This window comes from Takifugu rubripes, chromosome 12 (assembly GCF_901000725.2).
Source record: "Takifugu rubripes chromosome 12, fTakRub1.2, whole genome shotgun sequence".
NCBI lineage: Eukaryota > Metazoa > Chordata > Actinopteri > Tetraodontiformes > Tetraodontidae > Takifugu > Takifugu rubripes.
The window spans coordinates 8,949,069-8,975,434 of NC_042296.1; the positions used below are offsets into that span (position 1 = coordinate 8,949,069).

Below are 26,366 nucleotides of genomic sequence, written 5' to 3' on the forward strand. Positions count from 1 at the left end.
GATGAATGACAAAGGTGACAGCTGTGATATCTCCAAACTTTTGTGGGACGACATAAAAAAGGCCAATCTGACATATTTGTCATCATGCAAGGAGAACCCCAATCACCCAATCATCTGTTCTGCTCACCATCCTGGTGGCTCTTCTCAGGAGACATTAACACTGATGGGAGTATATTTTTATGTGCGCATCATTTTTATGTCCAAAAAAAGTGTGTCTCTACAGTTGTGGATGGATTTCCTCATGGAGGAGTGACTACTACTACTACTACTACTACTACTACTACTACTACTACTACTACTAATATAATAATATAATAATAATAATATGATGCATGCCCAATACCTTTGCAGTGTTATTTTTGGTCATTTGATGTGGATGAACGGTGAGTAAATATACAAAAGGTGTAATATTTGTAAGAATTATCCACTTTTTTAATGGTTGTTTTCAGTTTTTCACTCTTGAAGCTTCCGGTGACGTCACTGCAGTTGTCCACGCGATCATGCGGCTAAAAGAAAACTGTCCTTTTTATCTACATTAAATATTAAGTCCACAGTAAGTTGATATTTTTGCTATTTTTATTTTTATTCTTAAATGATTTATTAAAAGCGTTTCCTTTTAAAGTTAACGGCAATAATCGGCTACAATAGCTTAGCTATTCGTGTAGCTAGCTCTAGCACTGTATTTGCTAACAATGCTAATCCATCTTTGCCTTGTGTCCTGTGAAAATGATATTTTTGTCGAAAAGGTGACCTTAAATGTTTGTCTTTGCTCGAAGCTATGTTTAAATGGACTTCGAGTCTCCGAGGAGGGTAATTTAATGTCAAAGCTCGTAGGTACTAATAAAGCTAGTGGTGATGTTACTTAAAGAAGATGCGATAAATGCATTTTCCAAACGAATTGACATTTGCTTGGTAATAAACACCATGTGGAGTTAATTAATAGTCAAAAATGGTGCCACTTGTTTGCTTATGACTCAGTTGACATGACTGTTTCCAGCCCTGTTATTATTATTGTTGTTATTATTATTGTTGTTATTGGGATGATCATTGTCGTCATCGTGACCATATCTATATGGATAACCAGTGAATATTTTAATTTATGTGTATTTGATATGATGCTTTTCAGGCCAGTTGATTAATATTACTCAAGTAACATTAATATGACTCACTTTTCACCAGGATGGGTGACTATTGATATACTATTATTACTATTTCTACTGTTATAGGAAATACTGAAGGGACGTTTGTGTGTTTGATTTTGAAGTGGTATAACTGTTGTGTGTTGTTGTCTTGCTTTCTCCAGTGGATAGAAGTTTGAAACGCAGACAAGTGAAGCCACTGGCTGCTTCTCTCCCTCGATGCCCTGGATTATGACAGCTCTGATGACAGGTGATTTTGAGGTGGGAGATTCTTCAGGTAAGTGGAGGAGGTTGATTCCATTAAGAAAAATGTTGTGTGTGGGGAAAAAAAAACGACCCTTGTATCAGCGGGTCTGACCTGCCCCTGAGATGTCTTTAGAAATGTACCGCTGAAGTCATTAGGTCACTGTGCAAAGGAGTGTGTGTCTGTTTTAAAACTCCTGCCAGAATACCAACTTTGTGTTCATCCTAACAGCTCTGAGTTTCATAAAATATATTATATTGTCATTTTTAGGGAACATTGTAATATTTTCAGTCAGTGCAGTGGGACAGACGTGTGTCATGGCTTGTTCGACATAATTAGCGAGGCTTGACAAACGAGGAGGATGCAGAGGGCACCGGGGGTGCAGCTACCGAGATGGAGACACTCAGGAGGTTTAGCCAGCCCTGAGAGGCGCATATTCATTTGAAAAGTTCATAATGAGGCCACTCAGTGCTTCGCAGGCGGGCAATATTGCCATAAATAACCTGAAATATGCCACTGAATCTCTTCTTCTCCGTGGAGCTCATGAACTCGTCAGTACGCTGCCATGATCAATAACAAACCTGTGCTACATCGCTATACAAGCTGAAGCTGTACAAACATTACCTGGGGATTTGGGATTTCCCCAGCATGACAAACTTAACCCATGTACGTCCATTAAAGATTGTGTAGCTACACATGTGATTTGTTGGACTGAAAAAAAGAATCTCTGCCCTTAGAGATCAGCCTCTGTGATGGGCCAAGCTCCATATTGGGTGGAGCATTGAGTGTAATTTTTTACTGGGCATAAAACTAAATCCTGGAAGTCTGTGGGGTCAGGGGTCAGCACATGAAGCTGTGGAGGTACTTGAACAAAGCAGAGACCGGTGGAGGTCTACTATTACTATATTGTTTAGTGGAACATGATGCTCTGATGCCGCTTAATTAAAATGATGATAAAAGGTTGCTAACAGTTTTCACGTTCAGCTTTCTCTAAACTTAATGTATTCATCTCTCCTTATGGGCCTGGTTCAGCTCAAGGTTTCTTCCTGTTAAATGGAATGTTTCCTTCCACTGTTGCTTGTTTGGGGCTCCGATTCTGGGTTTCTGTAATTCATCCACAAAAAAATATTGACTGTAACAAACAGTGATAAATAAAGTTGAACTGAAGTTTCCATTTTAAGGGTTAGATTTATTTGTGAATCATCTCCATAAAAAAACAAAGTCTTCAAACTTAAAGCAGAAACAAAAGCAGGTTAATGTCATGTATCTCCAACCTCCGTCCAAAATGGAGGATGGTGCACCTGTAGAAGAACATGCTGGAGTTCATGACAGAGGGAGAAGTGTTACTATCCTGTAGTTTTAATAGAAATGATTCTCTTCTTTGTGGTTTTTTAGGATCAGATGGTACAGGTAATGGCAGCGATGAGGAAGGGTCTAAAGTGAGTGCTGCGGGCTCAGAAAGTGAGTCCAACAATGCTGCATCTGCAGATGATGGTATAGATGATGAGGAGGTCAAAGACCTGGCTGCTGAGGACCACTTCACAGAAGATGAGGAGAAAACCAAGCCGCCTCTTTCTTCAGACAATTCCATCAAAGACGACCCCACTGCCACCCCGCCCAAAAGTTGTCGCAAGAACAAGAAGACCGTAGAAGCTGAAACCCCACCAGGTTCAAACCCTGAAGCTACATCAGTGTCTAGCAACACGAACACAGAAGAGTCTCAGTCCGAGCCCAAGAAATGGAATTTCCGAAGGAACCGACCTCTGTTGGACTTTACCACCATGGAGGACCTGAATGAAATGGACGACTATGACAGTGAGGATGATAATGACTGGAGGCCCAATGCAGCGAAGAAGAAAAGCAAAGCAGCTGCTCAGAAAGGAGGGGATGGAGAAGAGGAGGATGGGAGTGCCAGTGACTATGATGATGATAATGATGATGGTGATGACGATGACGACGACGACGATGATGAAGATGAAGACGGGAAGACAGACGGAGATGACGAAAACAACAGTGAGAGCAGTGACAGTGAAAAAGAGGTGAAAAAGCTGAAGAAGCAGATGAAGAGCACCAGTGGTTTTGATGAAGAGCTGACTAATGACAGCATGTCTCAGGGAAAAGGAAATGAGGTGAGCTCTTCTACATAACGTCTATACAACGGTGAAAGATTTTAAAATCCTTCTTGACCTCTGAGAACTTTTAGAGGTCTAATGCTCAAGCAAGTAGCTGTTTTATTGTTCAGATGTTTTTTCCAAAGGTTTTCCACAGCTCATTCAAAAGGAACTGGATAAAAATATGGATAAAATTCGCAATAGTCAGATAATTGTGTTAGTTCAGATGTGCAGATCGGACTCAGCCTGTATTTTGGGCCAGATAGTTCAATGTTCCTCTGGCCTGTTGAATAAAACTCTGGCCTGTTGAATAAAACTCTTCCCGATTTTGGCATTCTAGGCTCGATGCTATTCTACTTTCAATGACATGGCAGCAACTGGTGTGTTACTGGGCAGCTGAGTGTCTGTTAGAACCAGATCAGCCGTCCTCCCAGAGTGCTGGATGGACTCTAGATCTCCTTCATGTATGCTAGGCGGTTTTGGCCTTCTTCTCCAGAGCCCTTCTGTTCCCTCTGCACAGATTTTCTGTTGGGGTCAGAGACTCTGTTGTACCAGGATGTGTTTAGCCAGTCAGGGTACTGAATGGTGGCACCTATAGAAGCTTACGCCTATCCCCTAACCCTAGCTCCAGAGTCTCCTCAATCTGTGGAGGAGGAAGAGCTGCTGGTTTAGTGATGATGTTGGTGAGATGAGTCCAGGTCAGGGCCTCATTGACCCTGAACTCTCTCCACTACTAATCCATTATTACTTCCTTGGTTTTGCTGACATTGAGTTGTGGTTATGCAGTCTTGTTCTCAGCTGGTTAGCAGGGCTGTAATCATAGACAGAGATCACAGTTCAATAGGTACCTTAGTTCTGACGTCAAGGTTCGGCTCATTTTCCTTACAGAGGAAACTCATTTCACGACCCAACGTCCATGTCCATGGGTGGCAGACTGACTACGAAGCTCTTTCTTACCATAACGGCCCAGTATACCCACCACACATGCAGAGGCTGCACTGAGCCACCAGTCAATCACACGTCCCATCTTTTCTCACTCCTCAACAAGACCCCAAGATACTCTGAGTATTGGCTTGAAACCTCACCATGTTCCACACAGGGTTGATGTGAGGGGCAGTCCCAGTAGCCTTTGTTGCCTCTGCATGTCCGTCCAGCAGCAGATGGGTCCTTTCTGCACCTCCTAGGGTCTTCAGGAAGTTTAGTGTCCAGTCAGGGCCCTGCTGAAGATATGACCATGAAGAAAATGACTGTGAAAGGATTATTCACTTAGCAGGAACTTTGTGAATTGGTTTTTATTGAGCTTTCTGATCTGAGCTCCAGTGAAGTCGATTTACCCTAGCGCTCTTTCTCAATTTCCCAGGATGCCTTGCAGGACAGGTCCCAGACCTGGAGCACTCAGCACATACTCATCTGCTGTGTCTGTCTTGGTGACAACAGTGAGGATGCAGACGAGATTATACAGTGTGACAATTGTGGGGTGACTGTGCATGAAGGTAAGTAACTCGCTTTTGTTTTCCCTTTTGTCACCACCTGTCAGTTTCATTTTGCAGTCGTCCAACTTTTGGGACAGACCACATTCTTTTTTGAGTCTTTCTTTTGGTTCTACAGCTATACAGTAGAGTACTAAAATAATATAACATGGAAGTTTAAATAACAATCAGAAATCTTTTCATGGAGGCATTTTTTTGTTCTTATTTCTGTACATTTCTTTTAAATATAGAGCTAAACTGAAAAAAGGTTCAAAGTGTGTATATACATATGATGCAGTGTAAAATAATGGGTTGCAGTCTCAAATCAATGTGAGCGTGGTCTTCATAAGGCAACCACTATTAACTTTATTGGTGTGCGACATAAACAACACAACTGTGGAGGATTGATGTGACGGTGTCACTTCATTACACCAACACATCGCTGATAAATGTTTGGTTCTCACCATTGGCTCTTTTCTTGCCAGAGTCTTGTCAGAAAAGACAGAAATCACAATGCTATAAATTCTTTATTACAGCCAGCAGCAAAATCCAGACTACTTTCGATGTGCAAACCTGGTAAATGTTGTAAAAATGTCAAATTGATGTAACCACTTCCAGTTCTTTCTCTATGTCCCACTTTGATTCTCAGTAAGCATCTTTGGTGTTTTAAGGTTTTTGCTTGATCGCATTTATGTCCACTTTATGATCAAGTGGCAGTCTATAGTGGCAGTTCTATCACCCCCCCCCCCCCCCAACACACGTTGCACATCGTCCGTGCCCAACCCCACCACCCATGTAGATACAAAAAAATCACATCAAGATCAAATCACAAGAGCAAAAGTATTTTTTACCCTTCTCTTGGTGCATCCCAACACAGATTGTGCCCTGGGCACTTGCCCACATCGGCCATATCAAAAACCACTACTGCCCTGAGCGGCCATCAGCTCCGAGATATCCTGGGAAACCTCATTTCAAGTCGCACCATGTATCTCCCTCTGGCTGCTCTCTCGTTCTACAGAGCTAAATCAGAGCTTTTCCTCATTGGTGAACTACATTATTGCCTTGCTTGTTGCCTTTATTATTTATTAAGACACTGTCGCTGTTGCAAGGTTTTCAAAAAGACAGGTTTGATTCTTCTGCTAACTCGTCTGTCATGTTAATTTCTTGCCTAATTAGAACATTGGTCATTGACACATTTAGCCCTACTTTGCATGTTTGGAACCCGAGTACTTTACTTAGTACCTCCACTGGAAAAGCCGAACTGTTTCATATCAAGTTGTGCCGAGTAGATTAGCAAAATTGCTGAATTGCTCATACGTACACTAGAGTCATAAATGGAAAAAAAAATAATTCAATTTGAATCTGAAATTTGAGTTTTTATTTTTGGTGATGTTAAAAGGCACAAAAAGGCTTTCTTTTGTAACTATAATTGTTAAAATAAAGAGAAATACCAGACATAGTTCAGAAATAGGTAACAATGAATGTTATCAGAGTGGCTCTTAATCGTTACAAAAAAAGGCTTTTTGTTGAATATTAAGTGGTGTTTCTGCATAGGAAAGGAAACTCGAAAAGTTCCAGTTCATTACTGGCTGACGGACTTCATTTACCTTTATAATTTAAGTCACTTATCAGGCACTTTTGTCCAAAAAAAATTGCTGTGAGAGACCCAAATCAAGCCATTATTCAGTTGAGACAAAATGTGAATAAAATACCACCTTACAGTTCTAAACTACCTAGTACAAGTGCTACTACAAACTCACGGTGCAGAGATCTGGAAAGGGAGTGAAGAGGGAAATAAACAGGAGAGAAAAAGAGTAGAGATAGGAGAAAGTTAAGTGCTGTTTGGAGAGCAGGTGCTCCTAGAAGAGCTGTATCTTCAAGAGCTTATTGACGGAAGAGTGGATTACCCCTGCTCTGGTGGAGCCCACGAGGTCGTCCCACCATGAGGAAACAAGGTATGAGAATAGTCTCAATGGCCTTGCCTGTACAGACAACGTTTCCAGGCAACGCTCATGTGGGGACGGTAGAGGACGAGTGGTAGCATGGGCTCCAACAAGATTGTTCAAGTAAGAGGGAACAGGTGGGATAAGCAGGCTTTTGAAGGTAGAGAACAGTTTGTGCATATCTGTGGTACCACACCTGTTGCTTCATAGACCTAAAAGGCCTGGTGGATAGAGGACAAAGACATTCCAGGGATGATCTCAGAGTGGAGGAAATAGTATTGGTGGTATCATTAACGTCGGAGAGGAGATTGCACTGGAAGTGGGCAGAGTGGAGCAGACCAGCATGGAGAAGTGGGTCGGAGAGACTTTGCTGGGATTGTAAGAAGATCCTTGGGATGGGGAGCGGGGGGGGGGCTGGTCAGCCTCAAGTTGAATTGCATGAAAAAAGTTTTTTGAGAAATGCAGATTTGTAACTTGGAGAGTGTCAAAAACGCAGCAGTGAGCAAGAATGAGATCAAGCTCTTTGTCGGCTCAGTGAATAGGTGGAGTGGGGGATCCACGTTACGTCAAAGATCTATTAAGGGACAGGAAGTCAGAAGAGCTGGGGTTGTCTAAGTGACAATGACAAAGTCATTAAATATTTTGAGTTAAATTTCCCTCCGGATAAGTCAGTCAAGAACCCGTTCCTGTTTTCAATAATGACCTGTTTATGCTTGTGGATGTAGGAAAACATCAAAAAGCTGCTTTCTTAACGGTACTTCAGAGCACCTCAGGGAAACTTACATGCTTGAGCTTACACACACACACAAACACAGCATAGTAACGCAACACAGAAAGGTTTCCCTCGTGTATTGAAATGGATAATATTTTTTTAAAATTTAGGACCAATATATGTATTTGTTTTAGCACGTGTGGATTTTTACACAGTCACAACAATTTTTCTTATTCTTGAGCTATAAAATGCCCTTGTTGAAGGTTGTATCAAGCTCACAGGGGGAACAAGGTAAAGAGGTAATCTGTCAGTGTCTAGTGCTCATCTTCACTGCTTCTCTTTCTTCTTGTATTCACGCCACTGTTGGGACACCATCAGTTGTTCTCACAAGATAAGAGTGTTTGACATGAAAGGTAGATTCACAAGACCCAGGTGACGGATGAAACACTGTACAGATTCTTACTTTTGGAATTCTTTTACTGTAGATAGTCTCTGTTCTTCCCAGGCTTTCTTTTGATTTTCAAACCAGTCTTTTTGATAGGCCTTGTACAGAACAACTACCATCTTGTTGCTATTTACCTGTTTGTCTGAGTAACACAGGCAACTTTATATTGCTACATATTTATGCGTTGGAGCTTTGTATTTTCCCTCATTATTTTAGGTTGCATTAATCCCAATTTGAGGTTTTAGATATAACCTGCCTTCATTTAAATTAACTACCGGTACTAAATTAGGTTTAAGTCAATTATGTGGTTATTAAGTAACAACATGCACTTACAAACCTCAAAAGTAGATTGACTGTGCATTCTGTGCTAGAGGCTGTTGTAATTTAGTGTTCTGCTATGTCAGCTTCAATTATTGACTATGCAATGGTTCTAACCACAAAATTGGCTGTTGCCAAAAATGCTCTTATTTGATTGCATTACTGTAGCATGTGTAAGGGGGTGTATAAAACAAACCTTTTCTAGATTTAGCTGCTCACTGTTCCAAAGCTTTTTCCCAAATGTTTTGAACTAACCTGGAACGAAGGTGAAGATCCGTGGTGCTCCCATACTTTCTCACTTGCTGTTAGGGGTATACTGTATGCTGTTGCGTTTTCCTCCTACATTTCTTATTGGCTGTACATCATCCTTGATGGGTATAATCTTCATTCATCTATCTGTAATTTCGCTGCAGATAATTCCCAGAATTATGCTGTGAACCATCAAATTATTTGGGAAAATTGTATCGCTATTCAATGTAAAAGCAGCTAAACTGAGTACTTTTTCTTAAGATGACCTCATCTTTATCTTCTTTAACATTTTATAACCTAGAATTTGTCCATAGGATTTGCCAGGTAAACTTCGGAAAGTCAATAAACATCATTTCTATTTTATCTCAGTATTTTTAGAAAGACCTGGCTCAGTTAACTCTGCATTTCCTCATTTCTCTTCTTGCCAAGCTTTTCAGTTCTGACAAGGATAATCCCATCAGGGATTATAAAGGTATCATGTAGTCATCATTTTTGGTCAGCTTAGCTCATATTAGCCTGCAACCCATGGCTTAACAGTCTGAACTTTGTATCTCGGTTTAAAAGGAACACTAAAGATTTGTGCCACAGTTCATCCACATGTCGATTAAACCAGTGTGTCGGTCCAATCAGAAAAGATGAAGCAGCCCACAGATTTACCCCTGTGTTGAGGTTTGGCTGTTGCAGGTCCCATAATTGTCCGTCATAACCACAGTTTCAGAATCATATAAGGGGCACCATCAGGAATCATTAACTAAAATCTAATTTGTTTCAAAATTGGGTCAGAGTACAAAAGAGCAATTAAAATATTAGGCAAAAAATCGAATTATATCACCATTGCCAAATACACCAGAAATATGACAAAGGTGCAGCTTTGGGTTACAGTTTGATAGGCTGCGTTCACAATGTGGGGAGTGGAATCTGACCAATTAGCTGCTAGCCTTGCTATGTGTAAAATGCATGGGTGTGTGTGTGTTTGAGTGAGTAGTTAAGAGCAGGGGAAAACCTGCGCGACCTTAGCAATGAATTAAATGAAGGGTGCGATATCTTCAGATGCTTGTTGCACGGGGGGGGGGCACATTCAATTTGCGGTGCTTGAATTGAATCCATTGCGCGCCGCCACTCAATGGGCCACAGTGTGTGTGGGAAACACTGCAGAGATGTCTATCGAGTCGCTATAGCGCCAGGTTCACACCCAATGTGTAAGCGTTTAACAATGAAAATCACACAGGAGCTAGAACCCTCCTGTTCACGTCAGAGACACATTTCTCCTCAGCTGCCGTCTACTTACATTCACAGCTTTTTTTATCATCACTTTTTCACTGTATGTGTTTATTCATCTCTCTATCACACTATTTAAGTACTGATGATCATATAAACGTACACAACTATAGCATCACAAATGTCAATGGCGGTATGGTGCCATGCCATCATTGATCTATTAGAATTGACGTATTACGTCATCAACCCATGTACCCAATGCCTTTGGCCACAACTCGAAACCCACCTATTTTTTTCTTTGGTGACTGCTCTTTCCCTTGGTGTCGTGGGGAGGGGGCTTGAGCCTAGCTCAGATGAATGCAGGCAAAGGCACCTTTATGATTCACCAGCTCATTGGAGGGCGCTATGTGAGCATTTGGTAGTTTGGTACCTTCTTCATGGGTACCTTGGCAGTACTCTGGAGGGGTGCTGGCGCCCCTCCCGTTACCAGGACACCTTCCAAGGTTCGTTCGGACTCTGTCCCAATTATTCATCACTTGGTGTCTTCCTCCTTTGATTTCACCCCATGAGATATGAGTAACTTGTAAAGAGTTAAGATAAATTCATCAGGTCTGGAAAAAAAGTTGAGAATTATTGATTTGCAAATGTACAACAAATATCTGGGAGCACAATGTACCCATCAAAAAATCTAGAGCTGAAAGCGCAGTTCTATCTGGCTCAGTGTTTGCTTTGTCAAAGCGGCCCAAGTCTCCAGAGAACCACCCAGTGACAGGCACACATAACGTTGAGGGTGGGATTGGGGAGTCTTGCCATTGCTCCAGAAGCCAGAAGGCTGTTGCCTGAATTAGCAGTTAGAGTCTTATCTCACACACAGGACTGTTTGCTGCCCTCACTGGTAGTAAAGAGCACATCTGCCCGGTGTAATAGTTGCCTTAGAAATCACATCAGCCACATAATTGTTTAGGCAACCTCAGGACAAAATTAGAATCATTTCAGTTGTCGTTTTGCCTCTTTTTCTATTGAATGTGCAGTCTGTTTTGTCATTTTGTTCTAATAGCTTGAGGGCTTATAAATCATTACAAATCATATGAAATATTAAAAGGAAATATTAGTGTAAGAGTCAACTGGGGTGAGGGTGACTTGATCTCTGCATGCAGGGTGAACCATCCTGCAGTTTCTTTAAGAGTCAGTTGAAATTCTGTTAGACCTTAATGATAAATCAGTGGCTACTTCTTTTTTAAGAATCTTCCAGAAAGACATCAATAAGTACAAAACTATTTTCCATCATAGGAATACTTGTTTGAGCTGTAGAGTTTTCCTTACGGTTGCATAACTCTACTCTAAGTTATTTGCCAGGTGAGTCGACTGGGCTAATATAACAACTTTCTCCTAAAAGAAATCTTTCCAATATTCCATGTTTGCTTTTACATACATACAGCATCTGTGGCAGATATCGTAGAGTTCAGAGAGAACCATTCATACACTTGAAACTTGGCTTCATTTCCCCAATAAATGCTTTGAATAGGAGTTTTCTTTTTGCCTTTTCAGGACGCTGTGGATTTGACACATCTGTTTCACCGATCCAGTCTATCTAAAAACCCAGCACATGTTGAAGTTACTGTAAAGAAGCTCAGCTCACTTGCAAATGTCACATGAAAAAGTCCCTGCTTTCTGTAAAGTGCCTAGAGACAGTTTGTAACGGACGCTGAACGTTTTCTGCTTCAGTCTGTAAATGTCATTGAGTACCAGTTGTCAATATTTGTTGTTAAATTTGTATTAAAAAATGGGAAACCTTTGTGTTTGTTTTCAGGTTGTTATGGTGTGGATGGTGAGAGTGACTCAATAATGAGCTCCACCTCAGAAAACTCAACAGAGCCTTGGTTCTGTGACGCCTGTAAGAACGGCGTTACTCCCAGTTGTGAGCTGTGTCCCAACCAGGATGGAATCTTCAAAGAGACAGATGCCGGGAGGTGGGTTACTGTCGCACATTGACCCAGTAGTCAGTTGGCATTCACAAGAAGCAGGGAGTGGAACGTGTTCGGGAACAAATAACGCCTTAGTTAATGACCTTAGCTGGTTGATATGCTGAGGGCAATACAAGTTAAATGGTACATATTTTCTGTGGTGGGAGGAGAAGAAAGTTGGATTAAGGCAGACGGAGAGAGAGAGAATTCACAGAGCAATGAGAGAAGTGGATGGAGGGAAGAGCAGAGATAGAGGAAGAGAAGGAATGAGAGAAAAGAGTGGGTTTTGTGAAGCGTGGAGACTTCAGCCACGTTATCGCTGATAGTGCTCCTCAGCTAGGCTGCACCCGAATTTACTACTTCACTAGAGCATGAAAAACACAGCAAATTAAACTGTGAAGCTGTTGCTTGCTTGAGATGGATATCTTTATATTGGACTTCAGATTCTCCTCCCTAAAGTCCACATTTGAAATTCTGTCATACCAAACTGTTGCTGGAGTCCAAGGCTACAGAAATCTATCAATCCATTTACTTTTAAAGTGGTTGATGCAACTGACTGTAGCCCCCTTTCAGATGTAAAGTTCCTTATGGTCTGCGGTAAATGACCAAATTAAATGCAAAAACACACACAGCCATATATTCAATGTGATGCCCTGAAAATGAGCAGATGTCACCACATTTCAAATGTCAACTTTTTAATAAACGTTTTCAAGTTTTATACCTCATTCAAATCTTCTGTGCTTTTCTCTCTTCTTTTTCTTGTGATTTCTCAGGTGGGTGCATGTGGTTTGTGCTCTTTATGTTCCTGGAGTAGCATTTGGAGACATTGATAAACTGCGACCAGTGACACTCACAGAAATGAATTATTCAAAATATGGGGCAAAGGCAAGTATCCTTTTCATTGGATTTATGTTGCCTCTTATCAATCGGCTCACAAAGATTCGTAGCAAAAAGTAGTTCTCAAGAATATTTTGAAGAATATTAACATCGCAATGTGGAATGTGAAGATTTAGCTCTGATAACACTTGCAGTAGCAGTGAAATGGTGTAATTAAAAACCTCTTATCAGATTTTAACTGTGCCATGTCCGAAAAAGAAATGTTCTTTTGGAATAAATGTCATTTAGTCATGAGAGTTGTTCAGGCTTGGATAATGTTGATGTGAAGAAAACACTGATACTCAGACATTCATAGGAAATAAGGTTTCAAAAGAAATCCTTCCATTATGGAGGAAAATCTCATCCTCACACTGCTGTTTACCTCCCGGGGTTTGTTTCATTCAGGAATGCAGTTTTTGTGAGGATGCCCGCTTTGCCCGGACTGGTGTGTGCATCAGCTGCGATGCTGGAATGTGTCGTTCCTATTTCCATGTAACATGTGCACAAAGGGAAGGACTTTTGTCTGAGGCTGCAGCGGAGGAGGTTAGAAAAAGCCCACAGCAAACATGTCTGTCATGGGGTCGCCATGTGTATGCTTATGTCTTATTGTGATCGATTGACTGATGGATGGGCCAAACTAACCTCTCAATGCCGGCGTAGTAAGAATTGGTGTCTCTGTCCTCAGGATATTGCTGATCCATTTTTTGCATACTGCAAACAGCACGCAGACCGATTTGACAGGAAGTGGAAAAGGAAGAATTATCTTGCCTTGCAGTCTTACTGTAAAGTTTCACTGCAGGAGAGGGAGAGGCAGCTGCCTCCTGAAGCTCAGGTAAGATTCAACAGCCCACTCTCACCCCATGTAGTCCCTAGTGTCTCTCTCCGACTGGTTTTGAGTTCTAAACCTAACTCCAACTCTTCAGGATTCATCCACATTCCAAGTTAGGTCAGAGGTGACACATTAGGTTCATACTGCTGCAGCACACTCTTCTAACTTACTGGTGTAAATAGGTTTTTAAAATAAAGATGATTTGTAAAGCTAAAGTCGATCTATGTGTAGTGTTTGTGACTGCTTTGAAGCATGCCAACTGGGTTAATGTCTGTACTGTACTGAGTAAAAGGTCTGTTAAAGAAATTGTCTTGTTAATGTTTGCTTTCATTAAACTAATGCGCACTGAAGCTACTTGTTAACTTGGATAGAAGAATCAAAAGCACAATGGAAAAAACTCATATTCACAGATTTAAGGTCATTGGGTTTTTGTATATCATAGTCAGTGCTGCTTTATTAAGTAAAATGCTCACATCATGATTATCTTTGTCAATATTGTATTTATTGCACTTGAAAAACGCTTATTGACACCAGTGTCCCATTCACAGGCCCGTATCACGACTCGCCTGCAGCAGTACAGGACAAAAGCTGAGCTGTCCAGGAACACACGGCCTCAGGCCTGGGTCCCACGGGAAAAACTGCCAAGACCTTTGACCTCCAGCGCTTCAGCCATCAGGAAGCTGATGCGAAAGGCAGAACTGATGGGTATCAGTACCGATATCTTCCCGGTGGACACATCTGATGCCAGCGCCAGCATTGACGGGCGCAGGAAGCACAAGCAGCCTGCTCTCTCCGCTGAGTTTGTCAACTACTACCTTGGTGAGGAAACCCCTCTTTCTAGTAAGGTTGCAGAACTATTCAAATCATTAAGGTACATTCACACAAACCACAAACGTTCGTGTTTGGTCGCTTCTTTACCATTTCTTCACCGTGTCATTCGTCCCAGTTAAAATTGTTTTAATTTTCATTTTAATTTTTGTTGCTGCTAATTATTTTTTCCCTACGTTCATATTCAGAGCGGAACATGCGGATGATCCAGATCCAGGACAACATCTCTGAGCAGAAGAATCTAAAAGACAAACTGGAGAGTGAACAAGAAAAACTGCATGTGGAGTACAGCAAGGTAGCGATCACACAGAAAAGTCCCGTCTTTAGCCTTGGCACAGTCAAACGGCAACACCACAATAGTTGTGTCTGTCTGCGTTTAATCTTAATAATGCTGACTTTTTTGGTTTTAAAGGTCGAGCACATGTTTTAAATTTAAAATCAGAAACTGAGCTAATGATATCCTGTCATTGTCTGACACCCTTTGGACTGTAAAACTTAAATATTGCTATTGGGTGCAAGCACTTAGATCATACTGAACTTCCATTAGATGTTTTCCCGATGTAGGTTTATGGTCAGTTGTAAGTCTGATTGGCCAATCAAAGGAACAAGCAAGCACAAAAATACAACTGTGAAAATACAAGAGAAATTGATCACATTTGAAATAGGAAAATCTGAAATTGCCTGGGAATGCCACACAGGTTGGTCCATGATCGACACCCATCCGTTTGGAATGGGTGTGGTATTTTTGTTTCTGGAGACTCCAGCAGGCGGGTCAGTGGCCCATGAAGTGATGTTTACAGACGGCCAATTTATAAATTTCAGATCCTTCACATCCTTCCCTTTTCTATGACTCTGGTACAACATGCAGAATTTAACTAGAGATTCAGGCCAATCTCCAAAAGAGCACCTGAGTTTTGTTTGTGCTGCACTTGCATCACTCTCAAAACAATTAACCAGTAGGTTGGTGGGATTCGGTACAAAAGCAGTGACTTCAGATCAGAAGGACAACTGGAGGAACACACACTCTCGGGGGTGTTATTTGTTTTGTGTGTGTATGTTTTCCTTTACATGAAATTCTCTAACCACGTCTTCTTCATTATCCTTTCCCATGATACACCACCCTGGTACATTCGAAATTAATGGCTGCCACTGTAGCCAGATGTGTCTCAATGGTCAAGTGTGAGCACAATATCTAAGTGGGTGTTTTCTTGTGTCTCCTTGGCTTTTCTAGCTATGTGAATCACTAGAGGACCTACTGAATGTGAATGGAGAGCTCCGCAGTGAAGGCCAGGCCATTTGGACTCTGCTGGGTGGCATCCTGGGCCAGGTATGGCTGCCATTCCTGTCTGTCTGTCACACATTGCCATCATCCTTATATCTCATCCAGCCATTGCCCCTCATGCATATGAGAAATTAAGCAAGATAAACCCCTGTGTGGTGACTGTATTCAACATTTGATCAGACACTGAGACACACGGTGACTTGCAACAGAAGTTATCTCTCCTCTAACATGCTTCACAGCAGGTGAAGCCAGTCTCTTGTTTCTGTTTTTCATTTTTATTTAACGTCACATGAGAATCAATTTGCACATAAACAAACACTGTCCTGTTCCGACGGAAACCAGTTGACCATTGTAAATATCTGCTATTATTGATTATAAGTTGGAGAATGTCAAGAGTGAAATGTTCAAGTAAAAGCTGGTCATTCTTAATTTTACCCTCTTTGCACCACTGCTCATCCAAGGGCAGAACTCAGCAGGGCTTCAGTTGGCTTTAGAGAGGTCAAAATGGCTGAAACTAATCTGTAAAGTCTCAAAATCTTCCCTTTGACATCGAAAATTCGCAATGGCGGTGAACAACACATGCAAACATGTCTAAGCTCCTAACACCACATCCTTAGTATGTGTATTCTCTGGGTTAGTGAGGCATCCCAGTGGATGGAGAGGGCCAAGTGAGTGCAGATGGCTCCTCTGTAAACACCAATAGCAATAAATCCAAACTTGATGCATACTGAAAGATTCCTTAGAGTAAGAGAACATTTTACAGATTGCAGCCAGTGTAGGTACCTTCCCCTTTGCCCTCTATATAGGATTTCATTTTGGACTTATTTATTTGTCTCAAAGAAACTGCTAACAATATTTAAACACTCGTATCTGCAGTAGAGAATTTTCCTTGTGGTAGAAAAGAGTGAAGCTGCGTCTGGTCTTTTAGCCACCTTGTTCCTGTCTTTTAGAAATTCTTATGGTACTGCAGTCGCAGAGATTTTTCCAAGATTAGACCTTCCCCTGTGAAAGCTTTTCGTTTTTAGAGAAACCAACCAGATAAGTTTTCTAATTAACCCACATGGCTTAGAGAATAAACTGGAAGTCCGAGGTGACGCAACAGGTTTCCTTTGGTTGTTCTCAAAGCTGATGGAACTTTTTTCTGGGGTTTTTGTTACCACTTAATTTACGCAGTTGAAAATCTTAACTGAAATGAGGAAATTTTAGTTTAAGTTTGACTTTAGAGACTTAACATTTCCACTTTTATGCCATTCAGCTACTCTGTACATTACATACGGCCTCTCCTACAAATTAGCTGCTGATGTCCTCACCTCCTCCCAAAGGCCGGCTCGTCCCCTTCTTGAGCACTTGGTGTGTTACCACTCCCCCTCCGTGGGCTGCACACTCATGAAATACAAACCAAGTTGGTGTTATGACTATAGATCTCAATTTCAGGGGAACAATGGCTTATGAGAAATTGCATTTAAAAAAACCTGCTTTTTCATATTCATATTCTCACAGCCAGCAGATGTTCAGCCCGTTTATAGTCTCACAATGTGCATTGCATTAACACCTAAACTCAAACCCATAACAAACCCGTTTAAACGTGGATTTCGACCATGTAGCTCATGATGAGGAGGGGCTCATTAGAACTGGGAGACCGTGATTTGGTGAAATGATGTCGGAGAATGACAAGTTAAAAATGAGGCTTTTATTCGGTTTTTAAAGATTCTCCCCATTGAATGGGAGAAGTAAGCAGACTCGTTTCTACAGAGCACTGATAATTTATTGGGTTATAACTGACATTTGTGAGGATGTAGAGTTATACCTACAAAATGATGTAGTTTTTAATCTCTGAAGCGTCTCAGCCATCCAGGCCATTGTAATTCTGGTAGTTGAAGCTTAGCAACTGGACTGTTTGAGTTTCTAGAAGACGTTTCCCCTCTTATCCAAGAGGCTTCATCAGTTCTTGCTGACTGTTTTGGGAGTTCCAAATGCTTATGCTCTTCACGTCCTCACGCCTTCAAGATATTCACACAGTCCAGTTGCTATGATTCAACTCCCAGAATGTCGTTTTTATGTTTGTATGATGCGGTTATGCTGATTTATTTATTTGGCTGGGCAGCAAGGTTATCTTTTCTGGTAAAGGTTGGACGGTCCCTAGGCTTTGAGGGTCACAATCAGACATTTAAAACGGCTAGTGTGAAGGTTTATTGACTGATACTAACTTCAGGAGAAATACTGAGAGGAAGCACTGCATTAGTTGATAGTACAGCCACATGATCAACATTTCTATGCTGAAATTTAAAGATTTGTTGCATTTAATGTGTCCTTTTTGGGATGAAGACAAGGATCAGCTGCAGTTTACAAACTGCCCTGAATATTGTGAATCGAAAATCACAATTTCTTTCAAATGATTTAGTTCTGACAATTGTGATGCATTTAATCATTAAAGGTTGTCTGTTTCTGTCATTCTACCTCCTGGTTGAGACCTTTTTAGTTTATAACTGCCACCGCTACCACTGTTATTGTCATCAGGTCTATTATGCTGATCATTACTCTCATTGTCATCTTCAACATCCCATAAAGTAATACATACAACATCTAACATACAATACCCAGGAACATAGCACTCATCTTAATGCTCATTAATGCTGTCATTATAAATGTTGGCCTCTCCCTTTGGCAGAAACTAAACACCCCACCTGTCCTGAAAGCATCCAAAGAGAGGAAACCAAGTAAAAAGGAGGGAGGGTCCCCAGGAAAGTCATCCAGTCTACCAGCAATCCTCTACAGGTCAGCATGCAACATTGAGACACAAACAAAGAAAATAAGTTGTGAGTTGACTCCCGAGAGCATGTGGATGGCGAGCTGGCCTATGTGATCGGCACACGTGCTAAAGTTCTCTGACCTGGAAACAGAAGCTCTACAAAAGTCTGTAAGCCCATTGCGACATATGTTCTCCGCGTGCATTAGCGTTAACACGGTGCTCGGCTGGGCTCTTATGTGCTCCCAAAGCAGATCGTACAAACATTACGCCGAGTAATAAACTCGTCTATTGCTGCCATGGATTTAGCCGAGGCTGTTGCCTTGCTAGTTAACCTCTGTGTGGCTTGTTGTGGCTTGGCTTTTTGTTGTTTAAAAACTCCTGACCATGAGTTTCCGTGTGGATTTGTCACTGTGTGACGTGTCTTTCTGCAGCTGTGGCATCTGTAAGAAGAACCAGGACCAGCACCTACTGGTCTTGTGTGACACCTGCAAACTTTATTATCATCTGGGCTGTCTGGAGCCACCACTAACACGGATGCCCAAAAAGACCAAGAACAGCTACTGGTGAGAGCTGCTGGAGCGATTGGAATGAAAGTCCTTTTTAACTGGAAGTACACAACCTTAAGGCTCTCTTTCATAAATAATACTCATTTTAATTAAAGAACATGGACATGGAAACTAAATTGGACTAAAATATGTGGCTGCAGTAACACCGCAGGAAAACAGTTGCAAGTAAAAATGTAATAAAATGGTGATTAAGATCAGATTGCACGGAACAGGTGTGGAAATAAGTATAGTTTGTCATGTTTAATAAAAATCAAATTGCTCTTTTAAATAAAAAGAAGGCAAATTACTTTTCTTTTTAATGAACAAACCAACTATAGTGTCCATTAGCTCATAAAGCTGATGAGAAATAGTGACATAATAGATCTGGAATAGTGAGCAAGCATAAAGAAACAATGAACAGTGTCTTATATCCACCCTCCCCTGTGGCTGGATGGAATCTTGAGTAAAACTAAAAAATCAAACAACTTCGGAAGAGCTGCCGAGGAACATGTACAGTGTCATTTCTCAACCTTACATCGACACCCAGCTGTTGGGGGGCATTAGTTCTGCATGACTTCTTAAATTCTTTTCAGAAATGGTTTCAGTAATAGTTTGTATCAGAAGTAGAATTCAGTGACATAGGTCAGAAATGTAATATGAAGCCTCTTGTTTTGCACAGATTTCATAAATTCCACCCATGATATCGAATCACAACACTCCATATGTTTCCAGGCAATGCTCCGAATGTGACCAGGCCAGCAGTGACGATGCTGATATTGCCATGGAGACATTACCTGATGGCACAAAGAGGTCCAGAAGGCAGATCAAGGGTCCAATCAAGTTCATCCCACAGGAGATGTCGCCAGAGCCAAAGAAACATCAAGTGAGGGCACAGGCTGACAAACAAGAGGTGTAACGTGGCTGCTGCACATGGCTGCTGTCTATAAGCAGCCAGAAGGTTTCGTGAGAAGGTTCTGGGACCATTAACAGGTGCTGATGTGGTGTAGAGGGTTAGGGTTAGCATTACCCTAACCCTAGCCTTCTCCCAGATGCTCTTCCAGTGTTCTTCAGTCTTCTTGTGGGACAGTTTCCATTGGGAGACCAGAGCACTGGTTTGGTGGAGCACTCCTGTATCTTTGTAGCTGGGTTGCCGGGGGCGGCGTTGCCAGCTTTGCTTGGCTCTATTAAGGCCCTCAGCTCTGAAGAGCATGTCGTATTTATTTTTTAGGAAAATATGTTCTTCATTATTTTAAAACAGAACATGATAAAAGACATAGATAGACAGATAGATTCCCCCATAGATTCCCGAAACGGAAACTATAAAAAAATTGTGGTGTTTGTGGTGCATTTAGGAGAAATTATACTACAAATACAATGTCCGTAACTCACTTCAGGAGCAGAACCACCTTATGGTGACCTGTAATCAACCTGTTAAACCTGTTATATGAGTGCTGAACTGTTTAAATGAATACTTGAAGTCTAATCAGCTTTATCCTGGTCAATACACGTTGGTTATCGCTGTTCATAAAGGGTTTTTATTCTTAACCTTCAGAGTTCCTCAGGCTGCCTGGGTTGGGCTGTTTTTGGATTTCCATACTTTCCAGCTCATTTGTTCTCAGAATGAAATTTGTGTTGCGGTTTCCATCAGTCCTCCACCATTGTTCAGTGAACATTTCATGTCTGCGGCCAGGTGTTAAAGAATACCGAGCCCTGTCTCCCACCCTTCAGTGGATCTTCACTTATCTGTGTCAAGCATGCTTTGATCCTTTGATACAGATGCTGTTATCCACACTCCCTTAAGAAACACTCCAGATTGATATCTTACAGTGTGGGGCTGAGGGAATGGAGGATTTCTTTTATTTTCCTTTTCTGTCCCATCTGTCAATATGTGACCTGGTGTCGCAACACTGAGCCTTGAGGGACGAATTCTTCTGCTTCTGGGAATTCTAAAAGAAGAATAACTAACGATCTGAACTAAAAATGAACAAAGGAGTGTCTTCACCCATTCTTCACTTTCTACTCTGCATCTGTCCTGTCCAGAGATCCCGGAGCTGGAACGCCACAGTGTCCGGGTTAGCACGATTTCCTGTGTAGGTTTGAAAACCGTGGTGCTACACTGGTGCCAGAAACCCTGCTGAAGCTCTCAGGGATTAAGCAGCTTTCTGATTTCCTCACAGCCATTGCCACTTGGGCGAGCCACTTCAGTGCAGCGGTTATCTTTTAATGCAAGACGTGCAGTTGCAGATGCAAACAGGCGCTACTTTGCATTTTTAATGGCGTTACCAGCCGACCACTGTCCCTCCATCTTTGACTCTATTAGGAGTGGCTGATTATGTGCTGTATACATTACACTCTTTCAAAATGTCAAAAAAGAAATTCACTGTATTTTTAGCAGGTAAATATGTCATTTTGATTCTGATTATAGGTGATTGTTTTATTAGTAATGCTGAGTTATAATCGTAACCCCCCTCACATTTCATTACTATTACTGTCACGATATGGCGTGGTTCCAATTCAGACGTTTAATTTATGCCATGGGGCATTTTGAAAATCTACATAAAGAGGCTCACATGCTTTCTAATGTAGTAGTGAAAAATAAGAATAAGAATTTCTTCTTGTGTGACAACAGAAGAGCTGATTAACAACGAAAAGGCTTCAGGCACAACTTGACAAGCAAGCAGGGTGTTCCTCTATACCATGTTAACATTTATTATTAATTTTAATTAATTTAATTAATTAATTTATTAATCTCCAGAAGTTAGAGAATTAATTCATATGTGTAGCTACTACCATATTCTAAGCTCTGTTAATTTATCTAATCTTGTGTGATGATGATCTATTTTGCCTTAATGTGCACTAATGTACTTAATTAAAAGATTGATTTTTGCAGTGCACTTTTAAACTGCCTGCAGAATTAATTTCTCCACCTGGATAAAGCCTCAGATTAACTGTGCTTTTAGCTGCGTGCACGCCTCACTTTCCCTCAGTGACCTTCTAAATGACTTCATCACCACATATATTGACAGTCAAGTGCAGAATTCTCTAAATATCAGGGTGGTTTTCTAAGCAGCGTTTGCAGATGATCAAGCGGGCCACGTGCACGCCTAAACCTGGCAGGATTATAGCCTCCTGCATTCTTGATGATAAGTGCTCCATCTGGTCGTGAGTCGAAGGCAACAGATGGAATTGTTTTTACAATCTGTTCAAATATATCGATTATTCTCCGCATTTAAAACCGTCCGCTGCAACTTTGGTGCTTGCAAAACAGCACCGAGACGCTCGGTAGGTAAGTTAAGTTGTCATTTATTCAGGTCAGAGTAGTTTTTCCAGACCTGAACATAACTCTGACGTGATCACGAGCTCCTGTGAGGTCAAACATCTCTTCCGTCTTCTTCTTCTTGGCCACTTTATCCCTTTCTGGCTCCCGGGGAGGGTGCACATATGGGCGACGCCAAGTCCACCCCAGCACTTCACAGCAGGCCTATCCAATTGTGAGTTCAGCACCTTGCTCAAAGGTACCTCGGCAGTGCTCTGAAGGTGTTCTGGCACCTTCCCCTTCTAGCAGAACACCTTCCAGGCTTGTACCAAGAACCCTCCGCCCCTCAGCTCGGCTCCCAACAGACGGCGCTCTCTCTTTCTCTCTTTAATTTTAATTGAGAGCCGTTTGTTGTCCCACCAATAAACAAACTATTATTCCATGAGTGACTTGCTGAGCACTCGGGTGTAAACAGCGGGAAGAGAACCAATGAGCTGCCAACGCCTGTCAAGCTCTGGTATTTATCGGGTATTTACCTGAGCAACACCGTTGTTGACCCGAACTGTTAAAAGTAGCGATGCCGTCTCATTACCGAGGGGCTGACGCCACTTGCTTTGGTTTCTGAATCACAAGAAGCAGCTGAAGCAGCAGCCGAGCATAAGCCCCACTGTCACCGAGGTGTTGGAACAGCAAGTGCGTGAGGGAGTAAATGGCATCTTTTGTGCTCCCACCCTGTCTGTGTTCAAACTGTAATGGTTTAAATGTTCACTAACATCAACATGGACCACACATTTGTCAAAACCTTCCGTCAGCACTGAAGGAAGAGGCTTCTTCTGGTTCAAGGGGAGTTTTCCAGCCACTCTCGCTCGTTGTGGTCTTGTTAGGAGAAATATTTGCATTATTTCTGTCAGATTAATCATTTTTACATCATAATTTCAGGATAAGGGCGCGGTGACATGCAGATTATCACTCATTTCTACATGATTTTGGTGTTAGACATCAGTTTCTCAGGGAGTCACCACACTGTCAACCAAGACTCTAAAATAATCCTTCCAGAGAATGAATATGATACCAATCGATTTGGTCCTGGGAATGTATTCTTTGTGTTTTGCAGAGAACCAGAGGGCAGAAGAGGAAGAGAGTTCCCATCTGTGAAGACAGGGAGGATAAAAATGAGGTTTCTCACCCATTTTGTTCTCAACACTAGCTTATGACTACTTCTTATATGATTTACATTCGTTCTGATTAACCATCACATTTATTTCTTTTTAACCACTCTGGGGCTACTTTAATTAAAGAATGCTATTTAGTGATTGGGAACATGCGGTTTGTGAGTGTTGAGCTCCTGATTTTCAACACCAGAGATTCAAGAATGATGAACAGACCTCTAAATCAAACTGACAGCCCAGACAAAGATTCCTTTCCTATTTTAGACTGATTAAAAGCTTTTTTCCATCCAAAGGTGAAATGATCAGTCTCCCATCACTTCGGGTCAGGTGAAGCTGTTCTGTCTTGCTCTCATCAGCTCCCTCCGTATTCTCCAATGCTCTTACACATATGAGGGACTGTCAGAACAAAGTCGGAGCGGCTGTGGAAATAAAAGATGCCGCATTAAAATTCAAACGTCTTAAAAAAATTCACATAAGCTACATCCTAATCACAAAAGCCTGTGATTCTTCTAACAACTCTGTTTCCATAGGAACCATTGCCACGGGAGCGACGGCAGCGTCAGACTGCAATGCAGAAAAAGCCCAAAACTGACGATACCAGGACTGAGTGTGCGACCTGCAAAGGACCGGGCGACAATGAAAACCTTGTGAGGTTTGTGGGTGTCCTGCTCTGAAATGGATTTGGATTATTAAACGTGCTGTGTGTGTGTGTGTGTGTGTGTGTACGAGTGTGTGTGTGCGCGCTAGTCTCATGAGGCAGTCGTATCCTGATGATTAAAGTTCACTCTTCATTAGGCTGGAGCCGCCTGCGCTCTGCAGAATGTCGCGGCTGCAGGTCGTTGCTCCACACACACTCTATATTGACCTGCCACATACATCTGCACACTTCATTAAAATGGAATGAAAAGCACAATTTATTCTTCTTCATTCCTGGAATTTCAGCTGCCAACCTTCTAATAACCAGGATTCTTTATTGACATTAGGAATCTCTGCAGATATTTAGATATAGAGAGAGATAGATAGATATAGATATATAGTGATATATATATAGATACATGTATATACCAGTACATATATATATATGTGTGTGTGTGTGTGTGTGTGTGTGTTGGTATAATAATATAATGTTGGTTTTTCCACTGTGGTGAGTTCCACTTTTTTCAAATTTGAGAAGAATTTAACAGTACTGAACAATTTCTATTCATTTTTAAACAATAACTTATCTTTTTTTTTTAAATATTTTTGAAATGTAGTTTAAATTAAGTTGACCACACTCTAACGAGGGGAATCAAAGTTATTCTTTGGAAACATTTTTCCTTACCTGCCAACTCTCCTTCCCACCAAATTCTGCTTTTAAATATTCAGCTTCATCTGCTTTCTTCCAATATTAACTGTAATAGTGATCAATAAACATTCTAAATGTCATTCTGTCAGCATTTTCTGACATTTCACAAAGTTAATGTAAAATATTCACGATTTTCATCGGTAATGGAGACAATGTGAATTCTATTTTAGCTGGAGTTTTTTCATTCTGGTGCTTTTATTAAATTAGGTTATTTTATTAAGTTATTTAATTAAATTCAGGAAACATTGAGGTAGTTTTTAATTTATAAAAATCTTAATCTAATAAAGAAAAGAAGGGGGAACAAGCCCATGAAAATTAGATGTATATTTGGTTATAAGCACGACTATAGCTTATAATACTACTATAATACTATACCTTTTTTAAATAAGAAATTAGAGAAATTTATGAACTGTTTCCTGTTTCAGTTTAGCTGTCAGTAAACAGCGTCTCTTTTTATCGGCGTCCGTCGTTTTCTGGCTTTTCAGATGAGAGTGGAGCGTTTGTGAAAGTGATGACAGACAGACATGTTTGGTTGGAGCTGCTGCTCTGCTCGGGGTGTGAGAGGCGTGCTGCCCTGACTCTTTCTATCTTTGCATTGCACAGGTTGTGAGAGCCGGGGCAGCCACCTCGCCACCGCACCGTAAAATCACGGGATGACAGATGACCGTTGCCTTAGAGACAGAGAGAGGATAATTGAGGTGTTTCAAGACTGGCAAGTCAGGATGAAGAACAAGACCGCAGCCACTGCTGATCTGAGCTGGACCCTCAACTGTCCAACAGAACAATAAAAACAATGAGCAAAGCCGTCTACAATCTAAAAGTTGATGGATTTTAGTGTTGTTGTTGTTGTTTGAAAGTCATTTGACTGAGTCTCTCTGTTACCAGTGACTGTGAATATTCTGCCTTTCATGCTACCTAAACAAAAAATCCCATTTATATATTTATCTTTTCGTTTTGGCGCTTTTAATTCTACGTCTTCTACGTGAGATTCTTTGGTTTATGTTACTCACGACTGAATTGGAATTTGAAGCATTTTCTGACTTCATTTGCTGTCTGGAAAAATCCTCTCTATGCCTCTAAAGTGTGAATTTAGTAACTTATAAATGTTGTTCTTCACCTTTATAATCTGTTATCAGGTGTAGAGGCCACCCAGTCGCCCGGAACATTTATTTCCCACCTAAATGTAAATAACGGTGAAACAGGAAGGTTAACTCGTTTCTTTTGTAGTAGAGGCAAATTAGTAAGGTCATGGTTAAAAGTCCTCTAATAGTCGTCCCAGTGGTTCTTATTTCCTCCCAGTCTTCCTCTGTGTCCACAGCTTGACAGTTAAATTGACAAGTTGACAGTCAAAAGGCAAAAGTCGTCCTCCTGCCGTCCCGGGGGGCCTATTGTCAGCACTGTCAGGATCACAGTTGCACGCTGCTCTGTGAGGGCCAAGTGTCACCCTCTGCTCTCATGTTACTCCTATATGCATGCTGTGGGAGCGGGTCGGGTCGGGTCCACGCTGCTGCCTGTTAGGAGACGCCGCCACATTGTCTCTGCAGATGACGCGACAGAAGGACTTTACTGGCCGTGTCGCTCGCCTGCTGCATGGCTACACGTGCATCCATTTAAAAATGACGTCGGTGCTGTGATTGATAGACTTTGAGTGCTGGTTTAGCTGCGTAATGTGAGA

At 41.5% G+C, this 26,366-nt stretch overlaps 1 protein-coding gene across 1 annotated transcript; it reads left to right on the top strand.

Annotated features, from left to right (window-relative positions):
• The first annotated feature begins 1,370 nt into the window (after window positions 1-1,370).
• LOC115251839 (PHD finger protein 14-like) lies at window positions 1,371-26,366 on the top strand. Its single transcript, XM_029845510.1, has 16 exons — window positions 1,371-1,416; window positions 2,779-3,512; window positions 4,855-4,987; window positions 11,659-11,818; window positions 12,586-12,697; window positions 13,094-13,231; window positions 13,374-13,520; window positions 14,066-14,336; window positions 14,534-14,640; window positions 15,577-15,672; window positions 18,296-18,402; window positions 18,808-18,939; window positions 19,654-19,804; window positions 23,292-23,354; window positions 23,877-23,993; window positions 25,295-26,366. The coding sequence occupies exons 1-16, from the start codon at window positions 1,371-1,373 to the stop codon at window positions 25,346-25,348; spliced, it is 2,568 nt and encodes an 855-aa protein (XP_029701370.1). The 3' UTR covers window positions 25,349-26,366.

Coding starts and splice junctions, on each gene's coding strand:
- LOC115251839 (XM_029845510.1), top strand. CDS start 1,371: ATGACAGCTCTGATGACAGGTGATTTTGAGGTGGGAGATTCTTCAG. Junction 1,417..2,778: donor TGAGGTGGGAGATTCTTCAG/GTAAGTGGAGGA, acceptor GTGGTTTTTTAG/GATCAGATGGTACAGGTAAT. Junction 3,513..4,854: donor CTCAGGGAAAAGGAAATGAG/GTGAGCTCTTCT, acceptor TCAATTTCCCAG/GATGCCTTGCAGGACAGGTC.